Source organism: Cryptomeria japonica, chromosome 2, assembly GCF_030272615.1.
Source record: "Cryptomeria japonica chromosome 2, Sugi_1.0, whole genome shotgun sequence".
NCBI lineage: Eukaryota > Viridiplantae > Streptophyta > Pinopsida > Cupressales > Cupressaceae > Cryptomeria > Cryptomeria japonica.
This window is the reverse complement of record NC_081406.1, coordinates 47,940,550-47,962,900: the sequence shown is the minus strand read 5'-3', so window position 1 is coordinate 47,962,900 and position 22,351 is coordinate 47,940,550. Positions and strand designations below refer to the sequence as shown.

At 36.4% G+C, this 22,351-nt stretch overlaps 1 protein-coding gene across 1 annotated transcript; it reads right to left on the bottom strand.

Moving 5' to 3' along the window:
- Positions 1–4,635: 4,635 nt before the first annotated feature.
- On the bottom strand, positions 4,636–16,591 carry LOC131046199 (small ribosomal subunit protein bS20c). The gene is made up of 3 exons (XM_057979876.2): positions 16,380–16,591; positions 15,645–15,808; positions 4,636–5,144 (listed from the first exon to the last, which is right to left on the bottom strand). The coding sequence occupies exons 1-3, from the start codon at positions 16,513–16,515 to the stop codon at positions 4,920–4,922; spliced, it is 525 nt and encodes a 174-aa protein (XP_057835859.2). The 5' UTR covers positions 16,516–16,591; the 3' UTR covers positions 4,636–4,919.
- Positions 16,592–22,351: the final 5,760 nt, after the last annotated feature.

Genomic DNA, 22,351 nt, shown 5'->3' with positions numbered 1-22,351 from the left:
AGAAACTTCCTAGAAAATGGAAGATCTTGTGTTATACAAAATTGAATCTCACTGAATATTACTGAAAAAAATAGTACCTTGTATGTTGCCATGACTTTCTTGTTTGCACATTATGTCATCATTCCCTTGAATTGTTATCATCCTTTACCAATTTTCATCTTGATTGTCTTAAAATCTAGTGGATATTTCTCTCAAAATAGCAAACTTATTTTTATTTTGATTACCGATTTTGACTCATCTAGGATTTGGAAGAGGTTGAGTATTACCTTTCCTACAAGCCATGGTAAAGCTATCAACATTAGAAGGACCAATAATAGACTCTTGATTATCTTGTTAAAATTTTGTCCCCTCATGGCACTCTTTTCAAAAGAATCATATTATTTAAATTGGGTTAATTCCAAAAGAGATGTACATAACGATTGGAGTAATTAGGGTATCACCTAATTAATTATCTAATTAGGTCCCTTATTACTTTATTTGCTTTAGCTAAATTTAGGAGTGTTTCTTCTTTTATTAGATTAGGCTAATAATAGTTCATGTTGTCTCATTGAAAATGATGTGGACACTTGTCATTAGATAATTTAATCTTTCTCTCGTGTTTCTTTATCCTTTTCTATAAGGATTCATCTTTCATTGTAATTCATAATCTTTTGTGTATCAAACACAATTCTCAAGTTGTTGAGCAAATCTATCTTGCTTGATCTCCATTTGTGGCATATGTTCTACTTGCAGGTGATTGTTGAGACTTGTGGGGCTAAATCAATAACTCCAGCAATAACAATGGCATCCCTACATTAAAAAGGAATGGCTTCATATTACAAGTTTTGTTGTCAAATGAAATATCCTACCTGAATATGAAGAGCTTTTGACAAGGAATTATTTAAATCGAAATCAACACAAATGCAATAATAACTAGAATTATTTTTTCTCCCTAATAATATGAGAATCACCCAAATAGAAACCAATGAGTCACTCAAAAAAAATAGGCATTCATATTTCCAAAAAACTAATGAAAATCAAATAAACAAATCCAAACCAGAGCCTTGGTAAGAAGTTACCTAGTTGGGATAAAATTCAAATGCCAAGGTTTCATGAAAAGAATAAGATACTTGAAGGAAAAAGGGTCTCCTTGAAAAATTCATACACAATCAAAAAAATATTCAAGGACCCATTGACAACCCAAGTAATCTCCATGTCTCAATTCCATCAAGCCTCGTGTGCACAATTGTTTAGTATCTATAGATTTAACCTAACCTCCTCAAAGTAACGATGAAAACATGTATCTAGAAAAAAATATATATATATAAAAGATATATAAAATATTTTTATGACTCATTAGATGAATAAATGAAGCATGGATATATAACATATTTTGCATTATTAGTATCATTTTAATAGAGGTTTGAATACTTGCAATAGTAGTATCATTTCTTGTAATCAACTATTGAACAATGGTTTCATCACATGTTTTAAAAATGTGAACCTAAGAGTGTGAAAGTGGGTGGCCTGCAACTGTGTAAATGTAAGCTTCTATTTGTGGTATGCGAAGATGTAATCTATAAGGAATGAACTAAGATTGATAATTTATCAATAGTACCCTATGAATATAAAATTGCATTGTTGAAGAACAAAGGGAAATGTTAGCCATTACCTAATTAATATTGGCTAATAATAAATCGTACAAACTCATTTAATTTTGCTTTCATGGATCTACCAACTAATAAAATATTCTGCTTTCATGGATCTACTCATTTAAATTTTAGTTGTACAAATGATTTATTGTAAGTTTTAGTAAAGTATAAAATATGATTTTGATTTTTTTTAATAGTGATAAATCCATAACCAATTTAAAAATTCCCTTTCTTGTCAACCAAATCTCAACTATTTCATGCTAGAATTATCATAATATTGTTATAGGATTTAGTGTTGAAAATTTTCAAATATGTAGTAAATGAAATAAATATATTATTACTATTGTAACTAATATTTGTGTTATATATTTTATTATTTCATTTTTCCTTGAAAATAAATTATCTACCTATTTCTTATTTCCTAACAATTGCTTCATTAATTATGTAATGCTGTTAATGTTATTAGTTATTTTATTGTATATCTAATCATCTACTATCAAATATAATTCACATCGTCAAGTATGTTATTTATTTTTATTTTAATAACAAAAAAATACAATTAAAAATTAGCATATTTACTAAAAGAAATATATCAAGTGTACTAAACATTCTTGTAATTTTAATTGTGAACATAAATAGACAGGAATTATAATATTTTTTCAAACAAACAAATTAAAATTCAACTATACCAAACAATACTTAATCTAGAATACTTTAAAAATAATCAGTTAATTACATTATAATATATTAATTATTATAATCTTTAAAATATTATACTTATGTTTACATTACCATAACAATTAGGTTAATAATTAGAAATTAAAAATTAAATAATTTAGGCTTCAATATTTTCAATCTTATTCATCCAACAAACTATGTCATGCCAACTCATCTATCAGCTAGACATAGACATAGGCAAGTACTTACCACTGTGTGACACTTGTTTAATTGTTGTACCATATTCAATCATTTGAAAATTCATGTCTTCAACTAATGTACTTATACTTGAAGATTTAGCTGCATTCCTTAATCAAGGTTTACTTAAAAGAAAATTATTTTTTACATTTTTTTATAATTATTTTAAAGTTATGGGAAAGGACCTAGTAATTGAGCATGTTCCAATAGTTGTTATAGCATTTGTTGATTTAATGCTCAATGTTTTTAATAATATAGCACTAATAGTTGTGATTTTAAATTTGTTAGTGTTGATCATGAGTACCGATAATTGAATTAAAAGTATCTAAAAAACAACAAATCATGTTATGCCACATCAATGCACTACTAAAACATGACTTAGTGAGCAACTCCCGATCTAACTCTATTGGACCTTTCTGGACACTTCAACGAAAAGCATGCTGATGTAACATCGTATTTGATGATGTGGACTTGAAACTTTAGTGATAAGCAGGGGACTTGTCAAGTAAGCTGCTGTGGTCTCTAAAAGTAGTGTTTGTTCCGAAGAACATGATGTACATGTTCTCTATAATTGAGATTTCTTCATATAAAATATGTTATACTTGATTTAGTCAGCTGAAAAGGTATGAATGTAATCCCACTTGTTAAATTGGGAAATTTTGGCTAAGCTAATTTGTCAAGTTTAACTAAGAATGTTATGAGAAACCGTATATTTTGGAAATATATAGAGTATGAAAGAAATTTAAAAGATCTGGAATTCTATACTTTCTTCTAGCCTCGTTTATGTCTTATCTTTGTGTACGTTAAAATAGACTTCAATTATTACTTCTGTTCTATATGAAGTGAAATCATATCAAAACATGTGATATGATAAGTTAATCCCATGATAATGTTCAGAACTTTACCTTCAACTTGTGAATGCAAACCCGTACTTGATAGTAATCATTCTTAGATCAACAAACATAGAATCACAAAATTTCAACTTGGCAAAACCATCAAATTACAGATGCAAAAGTTGTGTGAAGATTCAGAGATGTATTGAGCAGACATATGAGTATACATTGTGAACTGTTATTTGCATTTTAACAGATGCTATTTTGTATACAGTTCGATCTACTATTTCCATTATATTGTAAGGGCAGTTTTGTATCTTAACCTAAAGAAGTGATCTTTAGTTAAGCAAGTCCTTATTTGTATCTTGCCTGAGGTGGTGTGCCTCAGTCTAGAAGTCCAGAGCAGTAAGCTCTTTTTGGCAGGCAGGCAGTTGTTCATTGTAAAACAGTTATTATATATTGTGAGTTGAATCTCACCATGGCTTTTACTAGTTTGGGTTTTCCATGTAAAAATTTTAGTGTTCTTGTGAGAATGTTTGGATGGTTGAGTTGTTTACTTTCATGCACATGTTTTGGGATAATTGATGTTGTTCAAATAGCTTAACATGATCAAGTTTTTGTAAATGTTAATTCACACCCTCCCCCTCTCAGCTTCCAGTAGTGTTCAACAATTGGTATCAAAGCTCTAATTCCTAAAGAATCATCTTAACCGTTGAGGTAGATCGGATTTTGAATACTATGTTTGAAGAAGAGTTGAATGACATGGATGAAATGGATCAGAATAGATGGAACGATGTAGATGGTATTGTTGACATGGAAAGTTGACTGAGATCTGCTTTGGCAGGGGGGTTGTTCCTTTGACACCTTGAAAATCCCTATTCGTATGTGATACAATCAGTCATCAGTCATGTTTTTTCTGAAATTAAGGTTTAATAGCCAAATTCAAGCAAATTCATTACATAAGGAAAAAAGGGAAAGCACACTGTAAACCTCTAGGTGCATTATTTCTTGAAAATTATTACCTTCGAGATCATGTGACTGTACCATATACACAATTGGGAAAGCAGCTAGGACACAGATGAGACAGACAGTTGTCTTGTTTTTATATTATCAGACGGGAATCTATTTGCAAATTTTAGAGCAAAACCATCCTACGACACAATCAAACTTTGATAAGATTACCCAAATTTTCAGCATAAAGTTATTCAGTGCACATGATTATAACTGCAATTTATCGAGGCGTCCTATGTCAGATCTACATGTAAAGTTTTTAAACATTAGTTATATGCCTCACTCAAAATCATGACACAGAAAAATGTGCATAATGTGAGGTTGTAGCAACTAGCAACAACTCACAATATAAAGTTAATTCTCAAACTTGCCTCATGAGAACACCAAACAGCCAATATAAAATAAGGGTGGTATGACAAATATTGCAACTCTCACGTATGAACAAAAAGAGTTGTTCAGGTCAAACAAAGCAAAAACCCATTCAACAAAGTGAATGTTCACATTTCATGCCTCTAATAATTTTGATTTCTTATGCAGCTACCTCTGGTTTATACCAGCCATGAAAAATTTCTACTGCTTTCTTTCTTCTAGCAAGGCGAGACTTTCTGTGTGCTCCTGTATTCTTGTGCATGGCACCAACTCTGATAGCTTTATCAATAGCTGAATAAGCTTCTGCTATTAGCTTCTCAATTGGCAAGACTTCCTCACGACTAGCTGTTTTTGATTTTCTGAGCTTTTCTAGAGCTACTAGAACCTGTACATCAATGATTAATAATTGAATCAAAAAGTTACAGCATCTTACAAATTTGTACTGCAGACTGAAGCCTTTTCACGTATTTAATACTAGATAATTGAATCTACCAGAATTCAAAATACATCTATGGCATCCACCTTTGTCATCTGATTAAGTTCATGAATAAATTAAGCCTTATCTATTAATGCCATTTTTCCAGTCCCGTGAAGCTCAGTTTTGTTGACTACAAGCATCAAGCTCTGATATATTTTGGCTTCCACTGTCTTCTTATTATTTTCTGTTTATCTAGGCAATTCTTCTGTCTCATAGTGTGTCCAGTAGCATAAGTTCACATATCAAAGTAAAATTAATCATAGTATTTCATACAAATTCTAAAATTTGATAATTATTATGCTATTAATTGGGAACTAACGTGGCAAAGTGGCAAGGCAGCTTAACATGATTTTCAAAAATTTATAATTTTATACCCAATGAAGGATTTTCTAGTTACAAGCAAAGAAAGATATGGTTAATAGACCTAGTTCAAAATAATTATCAGGTGTGCTTTGAAAAAATTCAAATTTTGAGTACAAGGGAGAAAACCTGGAAGGTTCAAGAAATTCTCATCTCTGTTAGAAATTGAATCTCTATCAGCATCAGCAAATGACTGACAAATAGATGTAACCAGGCTAAAACCATCCATGATACCAATCAATAAGAGCACCCAGAAAAAAGAAAAACTACAACACGAGAGAAATAGAGTTACTGGCAACGTGCAGTATGTAACAAACAAATTGGCAGTTGTTCTCAATTTAAAATAATTAATAAATATTACTAGAGGAGAGGGGTCAACAATTGGGCAAGTTCCAGTAGTTGCGTAGTATTCAAAAATTCCATGGCCATTTATTATTTCAAAAAGAGTTATTTGACTTTGAAAACCAATGTTTGAAGTTTGAACAAAACAAAGTCAATACAACAAGTAATGTCATTGGTATGTTGTGGTCAATGTGCTAGCTGTTTACATGGGGCAGAGAGCCTAATTGTAAACACCTAGCACATTGACCACGATATGCCAGCTATTTAGATTTAGCCATTTGATGCATGGAATATGGACAATAATATTTTATTTATATATAAAATCTCCTACCATAAATGCCTTTAAACTGACCTAAGTAATTTGAACATGCAAATGACAACTTTCGCTTCGGCTATATACTGTCCTACCAATCTAATGAAGGAGATTAGTGGTTACAAAAAATTCAATTATATGTGGGCCTTGAACTCTTCTGCCTGGACCTATTATCAGAGTTTTGAAACATGGAAGATTCCTGGAGAAAATGAAATTCAGCAATTTATCTGGTAAGTATAGGTATTACCACATAGTAAGCCTCTTCATCATATGACTCCCTTGTCTTAAATGCTCAATGTGTGGCAGGCCTTAGAAGATACCTGGAGAAACCAAGATTCAGCAATTTATCTGGTTAAGTTTAGTACCTCTTCATAAGCCTCACCATCATATAACCTTCCTTATCATCAATGCTATGTGTGGGAGGCCTGGATCCTTCAAACATACTTTTTCATTCCACTTGGCAATGGATTCATTAATCTATTCTATCCTGAACTTTTGTCTTCGAGATCTGCTTTGCCTATCGTTTTAAATATGTTTGGATAAACAAAATTTCTGTAATGTAGGCTGAGAAAGTGACCATGGAGCTTGAGCACCTCAAAGAGCTTGTTGCTTTTGGGGGCAATGCCTTTGTATCAGTAAGCACAGTGCATGTGAGGAGTTTCAAACTCCCATGCTTCCAACCTGTGTTAGAAACTACAGCTACCAAAAGTCTCATGGTTAATATGGGAGTTACCTCTCCAACAGGAATCCCAAGCTTCCTTCACAGATTTCAGAATGCCATATTCTCCACCCATCCCTATGATCTGAGCTAATCCTCCTACAAACAAGAAATGGGAAGGAAAAGGGTACTCTGCCTCTGGGTGCCGCTGGCTTTGTATGGGAACCCATTTCAAACTCAGAGTTCAATTCACCATTTGGCCCAAAAACTAGCAAAGATAATCCTCAACTAGCTCACAAACTATGGATTTTTGAGTCTTGGGATTTGAGAGAAAATTCACTGAAAACATGTGCAAACTAACTACATGAAGCAACAACATAAGAGAAGCAATTGCCCATGAAAAAGAGACCAAGAAAACCACTTTGGGTGAAACTCCAGCAAATGTGAGTATACACTCACTCGGTATGCCAAAAATATCTAAAAGATTGATTAACAGCCACATGCTATCTACAAGAGCTTAATAAAACATCCAAAATCCCCACAAATGAAAACTCCCCAAGATGAGTCCTGTTGTGATGTAATCACACATCGCCCCATTGCAAATGGGGACCCCCACTTTTCGCTTTTTAGCGTAGTCATTTGCTTAGCCGTCTTTAGCTTGGCAATAGTCTTTTAGTTTTTAGCCTTTGCTTATGAGAGGGTTAGGTTTGGTCAGTCCGTGATGGAATAAGCCTTAAGAGTGCAGGTTTGTCCTTAGGGTATGTTTGAGTCAGGTAATGATGTTTGATGATGAAATCACGAAATCTTGTTAATATTGCAATATTACAAAGTTGTTGCGAAAGTTGTCATTAGTATGGTTGAAAATTGCTTAAAGTTGTAAAACTTTTCTAGTATTGTCAAAGATGCAAGAAAGTTGCTCAAATGTTGGAGTGGAAAATCTACTTGCGATTCTGTCAGGAATTGCAAGTATTTCATACAAGTCTTGCTTTGCAATGTTGAAAGCGATTACTAGATTTGTCAAAGAGCAAAATGTTGTGTCGAAGTTGTCACAATTTTGAAGATGTTGCTAAGGGGAACTTAAGAGTGTTGCATTTTGTGTCATTTTTGGTGTGTCAAGAAAATTTAGGGTTGCAATCAAACTCTGCCAAGGAAGGGAGTAAATTGTAGATCTTTGACAAAGTTTAATCATGCAAAACCCTAAGCAAAGTCCACCCATGCAAGACAATTTTTGCACCAAGTCATTGCAATGCTGGAGATAACAAAGTCTGCCACTGATTGATCAATTTTGTGCTAAGCGAAAAGCAATGCTGGACTTGGATGAAAGTCTGCCATAGATAGGGGGACACAATAATGCAGGACTTTCAGCAAAGTCAGCCACACAAAGGATAGCAATGCGAGACTCTCACCAAACTCGGCCATGCCTATGAACACACACTTGTTGACTAGACCTGAAAATCCGCCAATGGATGCAATAACTAAGTGTCAAAAGTGTCCTAAGATCAACGTTATGAAGTGAAGAATGCAGGATTGGGACCAAACTCCACCGACCAAAGAGGAAAATGTTCAAATCTCTTGAAAATTCGCTATGGCAAGAACAATGCCCGACTTGCATCCAACCCCACCATTCATTGGTATGTGAAATGTAAAATTGCAAAGTTTTTGTGAACTCCGTCATTTGGGGAAAACAATGTGGGACTTATCTCCAAGTCCACCAAACAAGTAAGAGGAATGCATAACTAATAACCAAGTCCACCATAATTGTGTGATCTCACTCAAACCCCGCCCTTTCAATGTAAGAATTTTGGTAAATCATAAGAAGGGATCTCCTAGCATCCATAGAGAAGTCAAACGGAATCCTAAAGTAGGTGAATGCTACTTTATTGACATTCATCCCCAAATCCGAAGTCACGCAGTATGAAGATGTTGGTGTAATTACCTATTGATAACCTCTCCTAGGTCCACATTACACATATCACTTGGTTTACTTAGTGACCACTTCAGGAAGATTTTCAATATAAGTGGAAGTTCCACCTTTAGTGGTCTTATCACACTATCACTTTTCCACCTTGTGTAGGTGATAGGTTATCATTTGCATAGGATTATGACACTTGTCAGCATCTTGTTTAATCCTCCATATTTACCTTGCCTTTATAAGCAAGGTTCATTATGTACATTTTCGTGTCCATTAGCAATTTATCAAGCTTGCATTGTGAAGCAATCTTTCTTGACATTCTCTTGTGGAAGTTGTTTTGGTCTTTCATTGATCCTAGAGGTGTTGTAGAGTCACCCTGATGCTCTAACATGGTATCAAAACTCCAGATTGAAGACTCCTCTTAAGAGTTGTGTTTTGGCTTGAAGTTGTTCTTGGGTGCAGTTTGAGGCTGATTGGGCATTGCCATTGCGTCCAAGAGGCCATTCCGACGAATTTTGACTACAAATATGCCTATGTCCAGGTAAAGTTGTTTTTGTAGCAAAAAAACTTTAGTCGAAGGACCATTTAGCCCCTCCCAAGCAGCAGATTACAAAAAATTATTTCCCTGTCAATTGTCAGATCTGGGCAATTTTTAATTATGGGGCCATTTTTTGTATAGTCATCTTTGTGCTGGAAATATTTTGAAGTGACTAATTTTTTTTCAACAAATAATATTTTGGGCCCCCACTGGCCTAGTTCGGGTGTCATATTTTTTACAGGTTTCTCTGATCTAGCCTTATTGACCTATTGACCATATGATCTATGTTGTCAGCCATTTGTATACTGGTGGACTTTATTTGATGTTGCACCTTGGTTGGGCTATCCAATAATTGTCTTGGCCAAAGCACAAGGTGAAATTTGTAGTCTTGTTTATCATTCTTGACCTACGCAATCTCTCCAAACCTATGCTTTATCTCTGATCGGCCAAAGCACATGGTGAAATTTGTAGTCTTGTTTATCATTCTTGACCTACGCAATCTCTCCAAACCTATGCAATATGGTGGCTTTATCCTTGCTTCGGTGCATCAACACTTTCACAGACTGAGTACCAATTTCATTGCATTATCCTCATTGGCAGATCCATTTTTTGCCAGCATTGACTATGGGTTTGTGATTGGGAGGATTAGTTTTCTCCATTGAACAGTCCGATTTGTGGGTGATTTCTTTGGAGTATTAAGCAACTGTGTTTGGTCGACAAATATTTTCCTGAGATTGACCCTTCATAACTCCGTCTATCTCCTGTTTGACCAGCATTTGTGACCTACAATCCATTTTTTCTAGGCACGTATTTGGTTGAGGCGACTTCTAATTCAGAGTTTTTGCATTGACCAAGCTTTCATTGGAGGTTTGTGCTTGGTGGTCGCATGATTTCAATTCCTTCGAAGCCTAGGCATGTTGTTTAAAGTTTAAACAGACCATGCCATTATTGCCAATATAGTTCACTGGCATGCATCTGGAGGCATCTTGTGTTTGCAGACTCCTCTGTAAGATCAGCATTGATATCTTGACCAGGTGAAGTTCATTGGATCATTGCATGTTTTTAGATGGGGCAAATATTCTAAGGATTGTGCATCCTTAATTGGCTCATATCATTTCCAATTTGCATCAGCTATTATTGTCTTTGACTAGTGCATGTATTACTTGTCGGTTGCCCATGCTCTTGCTTTGCGCCATTAAGGACCTTGGTCGGCCTTTAATAGGCTACAGGATATTTTATTATCCTAGATAATGACTATTTTGTTCATTGGCAGAGGCGTCTTGGATTCCTACAGGTGCATTTGTATTTCATCTTGTGGATATTGATTATTACTCGCAGCATCCTTTCAAGCCCATGTTTTGGCGAGCAATGTTGTTGATTGGCGCGGATCTGCACTTTATCAGTGCTATCATTGTGGTTGTTGTTGGCATTGATATCCTATTGGCCGACCGTTTTACTCTTTAGCGGGTGCATGTTTGGATCGATGATGGCTATTGTGCAGTCATCGGCTCGATCGACTGTATCTTTTGGAGCAGGCCCCTATTCATTTGCATTGGCCATTATATCTGACAATGTTGGCCCAACTTCTCTTGGTTCATCAGCAGTTTATATTTTGGTCAGCTAGTGATCAATGAATATTTGCAGCAAATCGTTTGGGTTGACAAGTATTGTGCAGATCGTGGCAGAGTGGTCGGTCTGTTTGGTACTTTGCAGATCACTTCCAGGCTGTACCGATTGCCTTTACTATTTTGGCCGACGCATATTGCCTTTTGTTGATGTCTGCATAGTGTGAAGGGACCCACATGTCATTTTTTGGTTGTTCATGGGTTTCATTAGAGAGCCCAATCGTTTTCCAAGTGGGTTTTTTTACTCACATTTGTGTGGTGGTAGTTTTTCACTTGTTTTGACACAGTCCCGTAGTTATTGCCAATTGTGTGGTTGGCACTTTGGAAGTGGCACACAATGCCCAAAGCACCCCGCACTTAAAAAATTTAAAACTTGTGCAACTCATGTTCCTGTGACCCCCTTGTGCCTCTAAGGGTGGGGTGTTTTTCTTTTGCTCATAACTTGGCCAAACCTAGGCCACTTTTTGCAAACAAGATATTGACAGAAAGATAGTTTTGTCAACTTTGTAGCAGTGAAGGCATTTTTTAGTTATTTTACTATGTGATGCCACATATTATCCGTTGAAGTCCAATCTTGGTTTTGCTCAATTTTATGTTGTTGATCTCTATTATGACTTGAGAAATGTATCATTGATGTAATCATGGGTTATGCAATACATCCTTCTCTTCTCACTTTGACTAAGGACAATTATGAGTCATGGGCAAAAGGAATCGATCATCACACATTGTAGGTCGCTTAATCTCTTGCCTCATCTTTATAGACTCATTCATGAGCCAAAGACCAAATGGAAGCAATCAGTTTGGGGTAATCGTAATGATCATATCATAGGGTTAATTGGTTGCAGCATCAGTCAAAGCTTCCTCCATGATATCTACCCCAAGTTTAGAGGTATTCAGTGCCCACAAACACTTTGGACCATTATTTGGGAGATTGTTGGAGATCCACATGTTCCACCATTCCCAGATGATCCTGCTTCAGATTGCTTTCTTCCACTTGATGATGTTGACAATATTCCCTTTGATGATGATACCTTAAAGGAATTTGAATATGAAGCAGCACTTGAGAGTTATGATGATCCAATCACTCCAACTACAGCTCCTACTTCTCCAGTTGAGATCACACATTCATCTTTTGTTAGTGATTATGATGATTCATTGCAACAAGAGGTATCTATTTGTCATCCTGATTGGGGTTCCTATTTGCTAGACATTGATTCATTGTTTGTGAAGTCTCACATTTCACATTTGGGAGACATACTTGAGGCGATTCTCTTCTCTTTGATGGCAGTTTCATCACAGTTGGAGATTCATCTACCTTGTCTTTGGAGATTGACATTCATAAGTTTCATCCGTCACTTGATTTGTCACATTTCACGGTTCAGTTTGATCATGAGCATGTGATGGCTTCTTCGACCTTGGAGACTTCTATTCAATTTTCAAAGGCATCTCTCCTATTTGACGATAGTTGTGGCACTAGTATTGTCACTTCATCTTTGTCTTTGGAGCTTGTTCAAAATCAGTTTCCATTGGTTCCTTGTTTGTCACCTTCTATTGTGATTGAGTGTGTACCTGATTGGTTCATGGCATCTTCATCAAAGGCCTTGGCAACATATGAGCAAATTTCAAAGACATCATCATTTTCATACATTTGGATTTCGTTTCCTACCAATTCCTATCCAAAATGGGAAGAATTCTTGAATTTGTACTTGGTTTATCTTCTTCCCAAGGGGAGAAATATTGTTTGTAGACATTGGACTATGTTTTATCTTCAAGCACTCACCATTTCTATAGGACATTGTTCATTATGGAGGGCTATGTAGTCTCCTTTTTTCCTTCCTATGGAGGGATACTTGATTGTATATACATGATGTATGTAGTCCTTGGGGGGTTTTGAGTCCTCCATGCATCATCATTTTCTTGTTTCTTTTCTCTCTTTTGGAGGAGAGTTTTTTCCCATTTGGTTTTCTCCTTTTCTCCGTTTGTGAGAGATTTGCATTGTACATGGGTACCTAACATGGCCTAGTATCTAGGACCCATCTTGCATAATAAACTACTCCCTAGGTTGCACTTAAGGGGGATGTTCGTATAATTAAGTGTCGTACCTGGTGATAACCTCTCCTAGGTCCATATTATAAATATCACTTAAGTTACTTAGTGACCATTTTAGGAACATTCCCACTATAAGTGGAAGTTCCACCTTTAGTGGTCTTATCACACTATCACTTTTCCACCTTATGTGGGTGATAGGTTATCATTTGCATAGGATTATGATACTTGTCAACATCTTGTCTAATCCAGTCCATATTCACCTTGCCTTTATAAGCAAGGTTCATCATGTACATTTTCGTGTCCATTAGCAATTCATCAAGCTCGCATTGGGAAGCAATCTTTCTTGCCATTCTCTTGTGGAAGTTGTTTTGGTCTTTTATTGATCTTGGGGGTGTTGTAGAGTCACCTAATACTCTAATAGAAGACTCTTTCAGGCCAATCTTACTTTGTAACAATATGCACAAAATTATATCCAATGTGATTGCAAATAGGCTGAAATAAACTCTAGATCTTCATAGAAAGCAGGAAGATAATGGATATAGTCATTTAGGTTTATGAAATGATTCACTCCTTAGTTAGAGAGCAAGGAATTCACATTAAGTTGGATATAGCTAAGGTTTATGACCAGTTCAATGGATTTTTCCAGAATCGATCAATTTGGGTTCTTTGATGACTAGTGCCAATGAATGGGTTACAAACTTACAAGCCATTTCACAGACCTAAATTTCAGTTTTACTTGACAGAATTCTGGCTAGCTTCTTTACAGGCACAGAGAGACTTCAGGCAATGAAGACCCCTTTCCCCTTCCATGTTTATCTTTCTCTTAAAAATCATCCAAAAGCTGAAAATTGAGGAAAGAATATAGAACAATGCAGTAGTCTCAAAAAATTTACCTTTTCCATAAGCAATTTGTGGATGATACCATACTGTCCAGAGTTCCATCCTCAGGGGAAGCTTTTAATTTTACAACCATACACAACAACCATGATGAGGTTGTAAATCAACTGGTCAATTCCCAAAAATCGCAAACCTCATTTGTTTTTTTTAAGAACACAAATCAGAAGGAAAAATCTTATAGCACTTTGGGGTTTGCACAGGTTGAACTACCAGGCACATATATCAATATTCCATTATATAAAGGAAGAGTACCCGTCTCTGGAAAGATCTTGTTGGCAAATTTCAGATAAAGCTGAAGGGTTAGAAAGGGAAGTGCCTGTCAACAGCAGGCAATGCTAAAGTCAGGATTGTAAGCCCTGCCTATCTATTTAATTGGTCTTAAATATTAAGGATTTGCACCAAGGTAAGAAATATCATTGTGGAATGCATTCAACTAAGTTTTAACTCTTAGCCTAGAGCAGGGTCTAAATATTCTTCTCCTCTTACAGAGTTTTCTAAGTAAAAAATTATCAGTGAAAATTTCTTGCATAGATTTTCTTGGTAAAAATTCTAGGGTGGGATATTAAAAATGGTAGTTTTGAAAGGAGCTCTGGATTCTTTCAAGTTTCAACCCCACTCTCTAACAGGACAGGAAGGCATATGGGCACATTTGGTGCAGATCAGCGATAGGATGGTTTCGGAAGGAGAAATGGAGGGTTGGTGGATATTATCATTATTATGAGAAACTACAGAGGGTAGGAAAAATCTTTGCAAGATTCTGAGACTTCACATAGCACCCTGGAGAACAGAATAGAATAAGGCAGATAAGCTGATCTGGGAAGGTGACAAATCAAACAACTATACAATGAAAAACGTATATGATCAGAAATATTTGGAAACAGAATAGACTAGGGACTTATTCTGGAAAAATTTCAGGACCCCAGGTGGGTGGCCAAATGCTGTCTTCACTTGGCAGCGGCTGATTGCATATCTTTTGTCCTGCAGAGGTTGCTGTATAGCTGGCCAGTTTATGAATAGGAAAAATTTAGAGGGTCCATATCCAAGATGGAACACTGAGTACTAATTTTAAATTAGGAGAAATGAAATACCTAGCCTTTTTTATCATATTTTTCAAATGCTTCTGTTAGCAATAACACACCTTTTTTATCAGAACAAAAGCCACCCTGCAGTGTATAATGTGGAGACTGTTCCATTATTGTTTGAAACTAACGTCCTAAAGCTACAGAATTACCAAATCAAATATTCCAACGCCATATTAAACACAGGCAGATATGAATGGCTAGGCTAGACTTCATTCCTCATGAATACATCTGCGGATAAGATCAATTCTCTTCCAGCCGCATAACGTTCACTTGCATCCACTATTATTTGGTCTCTAAAGCCATCCCAAATGTCAAATTGGAGGAAGTTTGAATGTCCAAAGATTGAAGATGCTAAAAGGTAAACCTTCTTGACAGTTCACAGGGATGAGCCACGAGACTCCGGTTTAATGGTTCCTATTCCCAAGGATTGCCTGGTGTGACCACTACATGCCCTGTCCTAGAGAATTTCTTTGCAGATGAATTTGGAACCCAGGAATAGTCTTTGACCATCGAACATAAGGATAGTCTTTGACTATCGAGGCTCGCCAGCTTAATGGCTAAAAAAAAATGTAGTTCTAGTAGTTCTCTGCTAAAAGCAGAAACATAAAGTTGTGCAAAAGAAAGCAAATACCTTTTTCATGCGGGTCCTCATCTCTGACTTGTGGGATTTGTGGTAGATCCGTCTCTTCTCCGATTGACGATGCCTCTTTTCCGCAGAGTCGGGTTTCTTAGTTGCAGCAACGATGACAACAACTGGCCTTCTGGAGAAGATCTTAAGAGGCCTGACAGAAGCACCTGAAAAACAATTCTCGACATATTCATAGACCCCCTTGCTAACTTCTCTAACAAAGAACCAACTTCAATAAAATGCAAATTTCCTTGAGCCACATTCTATACACACGAATGCAATTCTTTCTAAAACTTGGCTAGAACAAAAACTTATACCAGAAACAAAATGAGATGAACAATTCCCCACATATTCATCAAACCCAACTAACCCTTTTCAGAAAAACAGTAACTTCAAAATAAAAACATTGAGATAAAATGTTCATTTCCTTAAACCATCATCTATCCCCAGGAATGGAAAATTTCCCCAAAACTTCCAACAACGAAAACCTACTCACACAAACAGTGTTTACGATAAATTAACAACCAACCATTAGGTATATCTCTGTTAACAATCTATCAAAACTTAGGCTAACTTAAATTTATGCTGAGATAGTATCCGTTTTGTGCAATGGATATAATAAAGTTGTGGGATAGCAAATAAGTGTACAGTCTTTTGGGTCTATAAATAAACTGAAAAATGAACAGAGTAGAGTGCAAAACGAAGTAAAACATAAAGAAATTAAAAATATATATATACCTGAAAACAACTCATTTCGTGAAGAAGAAGTTGAAATTTTGAATGAGGGAAATGCATTGCTGGGATTTTTTAATGGGGAGGACGGCAGACGAGCAGATGGCACTGTGCGAAAGGAGAGTGAAAGGCACGAAGCCATTTTCTTATCTGCGTTCTCTCTTCTCCCCCTATCATCGGATATTATCCATTATATCTGTAAATTTTCACCAAATAACTAATCATATGATTTAGGTGTATAATAAAACAAACTAGTTTTAAGGGTGTAAAAGAGATAAAAGCGCATTTTTTTCATAAATGTTAAATAAATAATAATAATAATAAGTATATATTGTATGATAAATTTGGAATGAATCTCATGGTATGTTAAATAATAAAACTAGCAATTGCACCTTGGTGTGCAATGTATATGCCGAATAGCAAAATTTTGGAAAATTTTTTGAAAGGGTAATTAAGAGAATAGTGGTAGATTGAAATCAAGTAATTGGATTGAAGGAATAAAATCTCATTATTTACTAATTTGCTTTAGCAAAGATATTTACAAAGTGGAGAATTTAATTAAAAACATTGTGGAATTGAACATTTGGTTTAAATTAGTTGGAACCAGCTCAAAATCTCATTATTTACTAATTTGTTTTAGCAAAGATATTTGCAAAGTGGAGAATGTAATTAAAAACATTGTGGAATTGAACATTTGGTTTAAATTAGTTGGAACCTATAAAGAAAATGCACTTAAAACATTGAAAGAGGATTTGCAAAAAACATTTGCATAACTTCTTCATTTATAGGTTCCCTATAATAGGATACATAGTTTCACTGTTGATATAATACTTTATAGAAACAGTTTTTGAAAACACCTGAAATTTGTCAAAGAGAATAGTGTAATTGAATCATACTATATAGAAGAAAACTATGCAAAAGAAAAATTGTCAAATTGAATTTGTGTAACTTGATTGAGTTTAATAATTTACCTTTTAGAGATCAAAATTAGAAGCATTGTTTTGAACATGTCTTGGACATTTACAAAACACCTGAAATTTGTCAAATAGAGTAATTTAATTTGAGAAATATGATAAGATTGAATGTTATGCATAATATAAGTATTTAACTAAGAATAGAAGGAACAAACCTCAAATGCATCTGATAGTAGATTGTACATCTGATAATATCTTCAACTGTGCCTCCTCTTCTTTGCGTCAAGTGACATGTGGACTTTGTTGCATTCGTGCATACCTTTCAAATGTGAAGGCAGGGTGAAGAAGGCTTGTAAGATCATGAACTCTTGAAATAGCTGTGAATGTCATCCCTTGTCGGTCAATGTTGCCAATGTCAATTGTTGCTCTTTGAAGTGTGAGTCCTTGTGATTTGTGTATTGTTAAGGCCCATGCCATTTTTAGTGGCATTTGTCGTCAAAGACCTCGACTTATTGGTGGTATAGGTATATTTGTTGGGTTATTGTGATCCCAAGTTGGGCCTATGCAATTTTGGAATTGAACAACAACAAATAAGGGCAGTTGAGGTGGGTGTTCACCATCATTGTATACAATTTCTCTGACTTGTCTGAGTGCACCATTGACAAGTCTTGTTTCCACCCATAGATTTGTAGACAACATAACCTCTTGGCCAATACATAGCAAGATCTTTGATTGTAGTTGTTCATCATCAGGATTTGAGCATGCCAATCCCTTCATTTGTTCCGCAGTAGATAGGGCAATAGGTTTTGCTAAAGACAACAGCATGTGTTTATCATGCAATGACACCATTTCATTTGTTGCAAAAAGATGTTTGGATGGTAAGAAAATAGATTGTTTTGCAGAGGTGAGTGATGAACTTGATCGAGACATTAGAAGTTGCCAGTCTTCAATTGTAGGTGTTGCATTTCGTAAATTTGAGAGAAGTTCACAAAAAGCAATTTGTGTTGATTGCTCTCCAATTTGTCGGAATATTTTATCCAATGTTATAATCATTGTGAAGGTACGCCATAGTGTTTCTCCATAAGAATTTGAAGCATACATTGGAATGTCCTTGACAGGTGGTAGTTGGCCCAAGTCACCAAATAGTATGATTGAGCATCCTCCAAATGGGATTTGGTTATGTGTAGGGAATGCCTCATGCAACCTCATATCAATGCACTGTATTAACCTACGACCAATGAAGCCCATTTCATCTATTAGAAAATAATGAATGAAGTACATGCTTTCTTGGAAGTTTGCAAGTGTTTGTCCTTGGAGGGGGGCCATTTCTTTTATTGGAATTCGAAGGGCAGAATGGATTGTTGAAGCTTGTATGTTGAATGCTGCAACACTTGTTGGTGTGAGGAGTAGTAGTGGCGATTGTCCTGGTGGTGCCAATCTCACCATTGTAGACTTTATGCTCGTTATCAGGTGAGACTTTCACGTGCCTACAGTTCCTTGAACAATAATCTTTAGTGATGGCTTTAAAATATTATCTTGTAGATGTGTAATAACTAAATCATATGCCCTTTGTTGTTGTATAGACAGGTCATATGGGGCCTATTGATTGTAAACATGGTGGGGTTGAAATGTTGTTTGATTCGAGTCTATGAAAGTAGTAGCTGTAAAGCGGAAAAATCGCGATCGAACCCTAGTTGCTCTCCCCTCTTCCAACTCCAAGGAGAGAGAAGGGAGGTTACTAGGGTTGATGGTTTTCACTTAGGAGGGACTTTACATTCAAAAGAGGGGTTGAAACCCACAAGATCCAATCCCACACAATGCAAGATTGGATGCTAAATGCGTTTCAAGGGTTAAGACAGCAAGGCTACCCTCTTTTGTAAAGAATGCTGATAGAAGAATTAAGCTAGGCATGCATAGAAAGTGAGAAAGATTCGCTTATAAACTGAGATAGGGATATAGGATGAAGCTGCGGACCTGGAATTAGCAGTAAAATGTCGATACGGCGTTGTCCTGCAAATTTGAGCAAAAGTTGCCAGGACGATGGCGCCCGGCGTGCACACGGTCCTCTGAAAAATCCGCGAAACGAAGGGGGATCTGTTCGTCTCTGCACAAGGATTCCAGATCTTCAATTTCAGCCGCGTACCTGCAACCTACACATAGAAAAGCGAAGACGATTGGGGGGTTAGGGATTAGGGGTTTGCCTTTAGGTCAAACCCCGGTTTTGGAATTAACCAAGAAATGAGAAATTGTTGTAAATGTAATGTAAAACAAGTACTAATACCTTGTTGTAAGGATGTTTGTATCCTTATGTGCGAAGGTATAGATGTTGTTGTTTGTTGTATGTTGTATGTTGTAGCATGTAATGTGTTGTAAGTGATCTCCTCTTCAATGGTTGAATCCTTGTCTTGAATGCAACACTTAACCTTGAATGGAGACTTGAAATGATCAATTGCTTGAAGGAATGTTTGAATGCTTGAATGCTTGAATGTTTGAGTATAGTTTCCACGCTTTGTACATCTATCCTTCTTTTTTTCTCTACCTCCTCAAATGGGAGAGGAAATGTAGTTTATATACTTGCCAATTAGGGTTAATAGACTGATTTTCCCGACCTTAGGCCGACCAGGAAAGTTAATTTCCAATTTGCAAACAAAAAGACCCGAGACCCCATAGGAGACCGGGCCCAAAATAGGCCCAGGGACCAGGGCGCTGGGCGCTCTAGTCCCACCTCCCGGGACAGCAGGGTGCAAAGGAGGTTCAGGCCAGGGTGCAAGAAAATGCAGTTTTTGGTGTAAAAAATAGGTTTCGGGGTCTCCATTCAGGTTGCGTGTTGCGTCACCATCGTGAAGACCGAAATGCGGTCGAAATTGCAAGTGTCGCAATTTTAGGACGCTACATTTAGCCCCCACTTTAGCGGGAGTATAAGCGTACACCAATACTTTTGGTAAAGTACAAGGAAACAACATTGAAAAAAACTTTCACCACGTCAAGGAGGCAAGATACACCAAGCCCCCAGTGGACTAAGGATCTTACGACTTCGATTGACAAAGTAAAAGGGAAGATCACGAGGGAGAACCATGACTGTCAGTAGTAAGGTTCCCTCACTATGAGTCATGCAAGAAAGATATCAAAAATTTTCAAGGCAAGGCTAAATTTGTCAAGAAATTTTCAAGTATCTTGAAAAGATATGAACGGGATGTATGCCCCCCTACGTTAAAGCGATCGCACACGCCTCACCGGGGGTGATTGCTTTAAGGTAGTGATACATATAAGAAATGAGAAAGGAGCACGTTATCACAAGGATTTAGCCCCCAAGTGTGAGATAAGCCCAAGGATAATAGACACAAAACACAAAGCACAAGGTGACTTTGCTTTCCTCGGGGTCAGTATGCTGTATGATAATTCATGTATATCATATGTATGTATGCATAATTGTTCTTCATTCCCCAATCAAGGAAGGTCACCTAGAAGAAGGGAACACATGTGTCTTTGAGTCAACATGAGAGAGATCGAGAGATATCAATGCTTTGCATCGTCCTCAAGTAGACAACACTAAGGACAACAAAATAGAAGAATGAGAATAACATATAGAAGAAGTAACAAAAGAGAGGAGGAGAGAATCTGCTATGCTAATGTAACTAGTCCAGCACGTCATCTACCCCCCGATCTTGCTGATCAATGTTTCGGGAAGGCAGGGAACACGCTAGAGGAGGAACATCCAACACAGCAGATGGAGCTATCACAAGATCCAAACAACGGCTATGTTCATGTTCCAAGCCACGTTGTTCTTGTCTAGGAGCTAGGATAAGTGCTTTAGAAAATTCGTTAGATAAATGGTTATCAACATCAACAAGTTCATATTCACTATCAGAAGCAAGAGGAGTAGCATGTTCATCATGAATAACATTGTCATCTATAACATCATCAAGATTTATAAAAATAGGATCTTTAACTCGCACGGGATCAAGACCATCATGCATCTTATGTTTAGGAGATTTTGGCTCAATCGTCGACTGAGGAGAAAATGGAATAATGCTTGTTGAAGGTGTTTTTGGGGATTGCGAAGTTTGAGAAGCAGTTGCTTGAGCTCTAAGATGACGCTTTCGTCGGCGTTCACGTGCAGAACAATTTCGTCTAGTCTTAGTAGGAAGTGGAGAAGATTGAGGAGGAGGAATGTTCTCATCCTTATCACTTGGGTGTTTAGGTTGTGGTCTCTTAGGCTGGATAATAGGAGAAGAAGAAGGTCTCTTCTCTCTATAGAAGGAAGGAGGAGGAACTGCTCCATATAAAGGAGGAATTTTTGGTTTAGGAAGAAGACCAAGTCCATCATGACGAGGAGGTATAGGTCTACTTTTAGAAGGTTTATTAGACATAGACATAGTCACATCCATAGGAATGGGTCGGGAATCTTCTTGAGGAAAGACATTGGTTTTATCTTTCAAAGGAAGAACTTCCTTCTCAAGAATGATAGGAATGTCAAGTTTGGGTGTTCTAGGTTCACTTAGAGATAGGATCATATCTGTTTTCCACTTTTGATAAGATTTGAAAAGATGATCACTTCGCGGTGGAAGAGATTGGAATTGTTTAGGCCAAAAGTAATCAATAGGAACGCTAGAAGTTCTTTCAGCTGGTTTAAAGAGACTATGATTGACAGTAACAACTTCACCATTATGGGGAAATTTCAAACACTTGTGAATAGGAGAAGCAATAGCTTTCATGGAAGATAGCCAAGGATAGCCAAGCTTCACATGAAATTGTTCGGAAGATGGAATAATAGCAAAGTCCACCTCAAGGGATTTGTTATGGACCTCAATAGGTAATGTAATAGAACAGATTGCAGGAGAAGAAAATGCATCAAATAGTTTCACAACCACATCTGTTTTGTCATAAATCACTTGATTCAATTGCAAAGTAAAAAGAAATTCTTCAGTAATGACATTAACCATGCAAGAAGGATCAATAAGCACTCCACGGCAAGGTGTATTCTTGACTTTTGCAACTATATATAAAGGACCATCAGGTGCCCTGATAGTTTCACTAGAATCAAAGGTGATGGAAGGTTCTTTA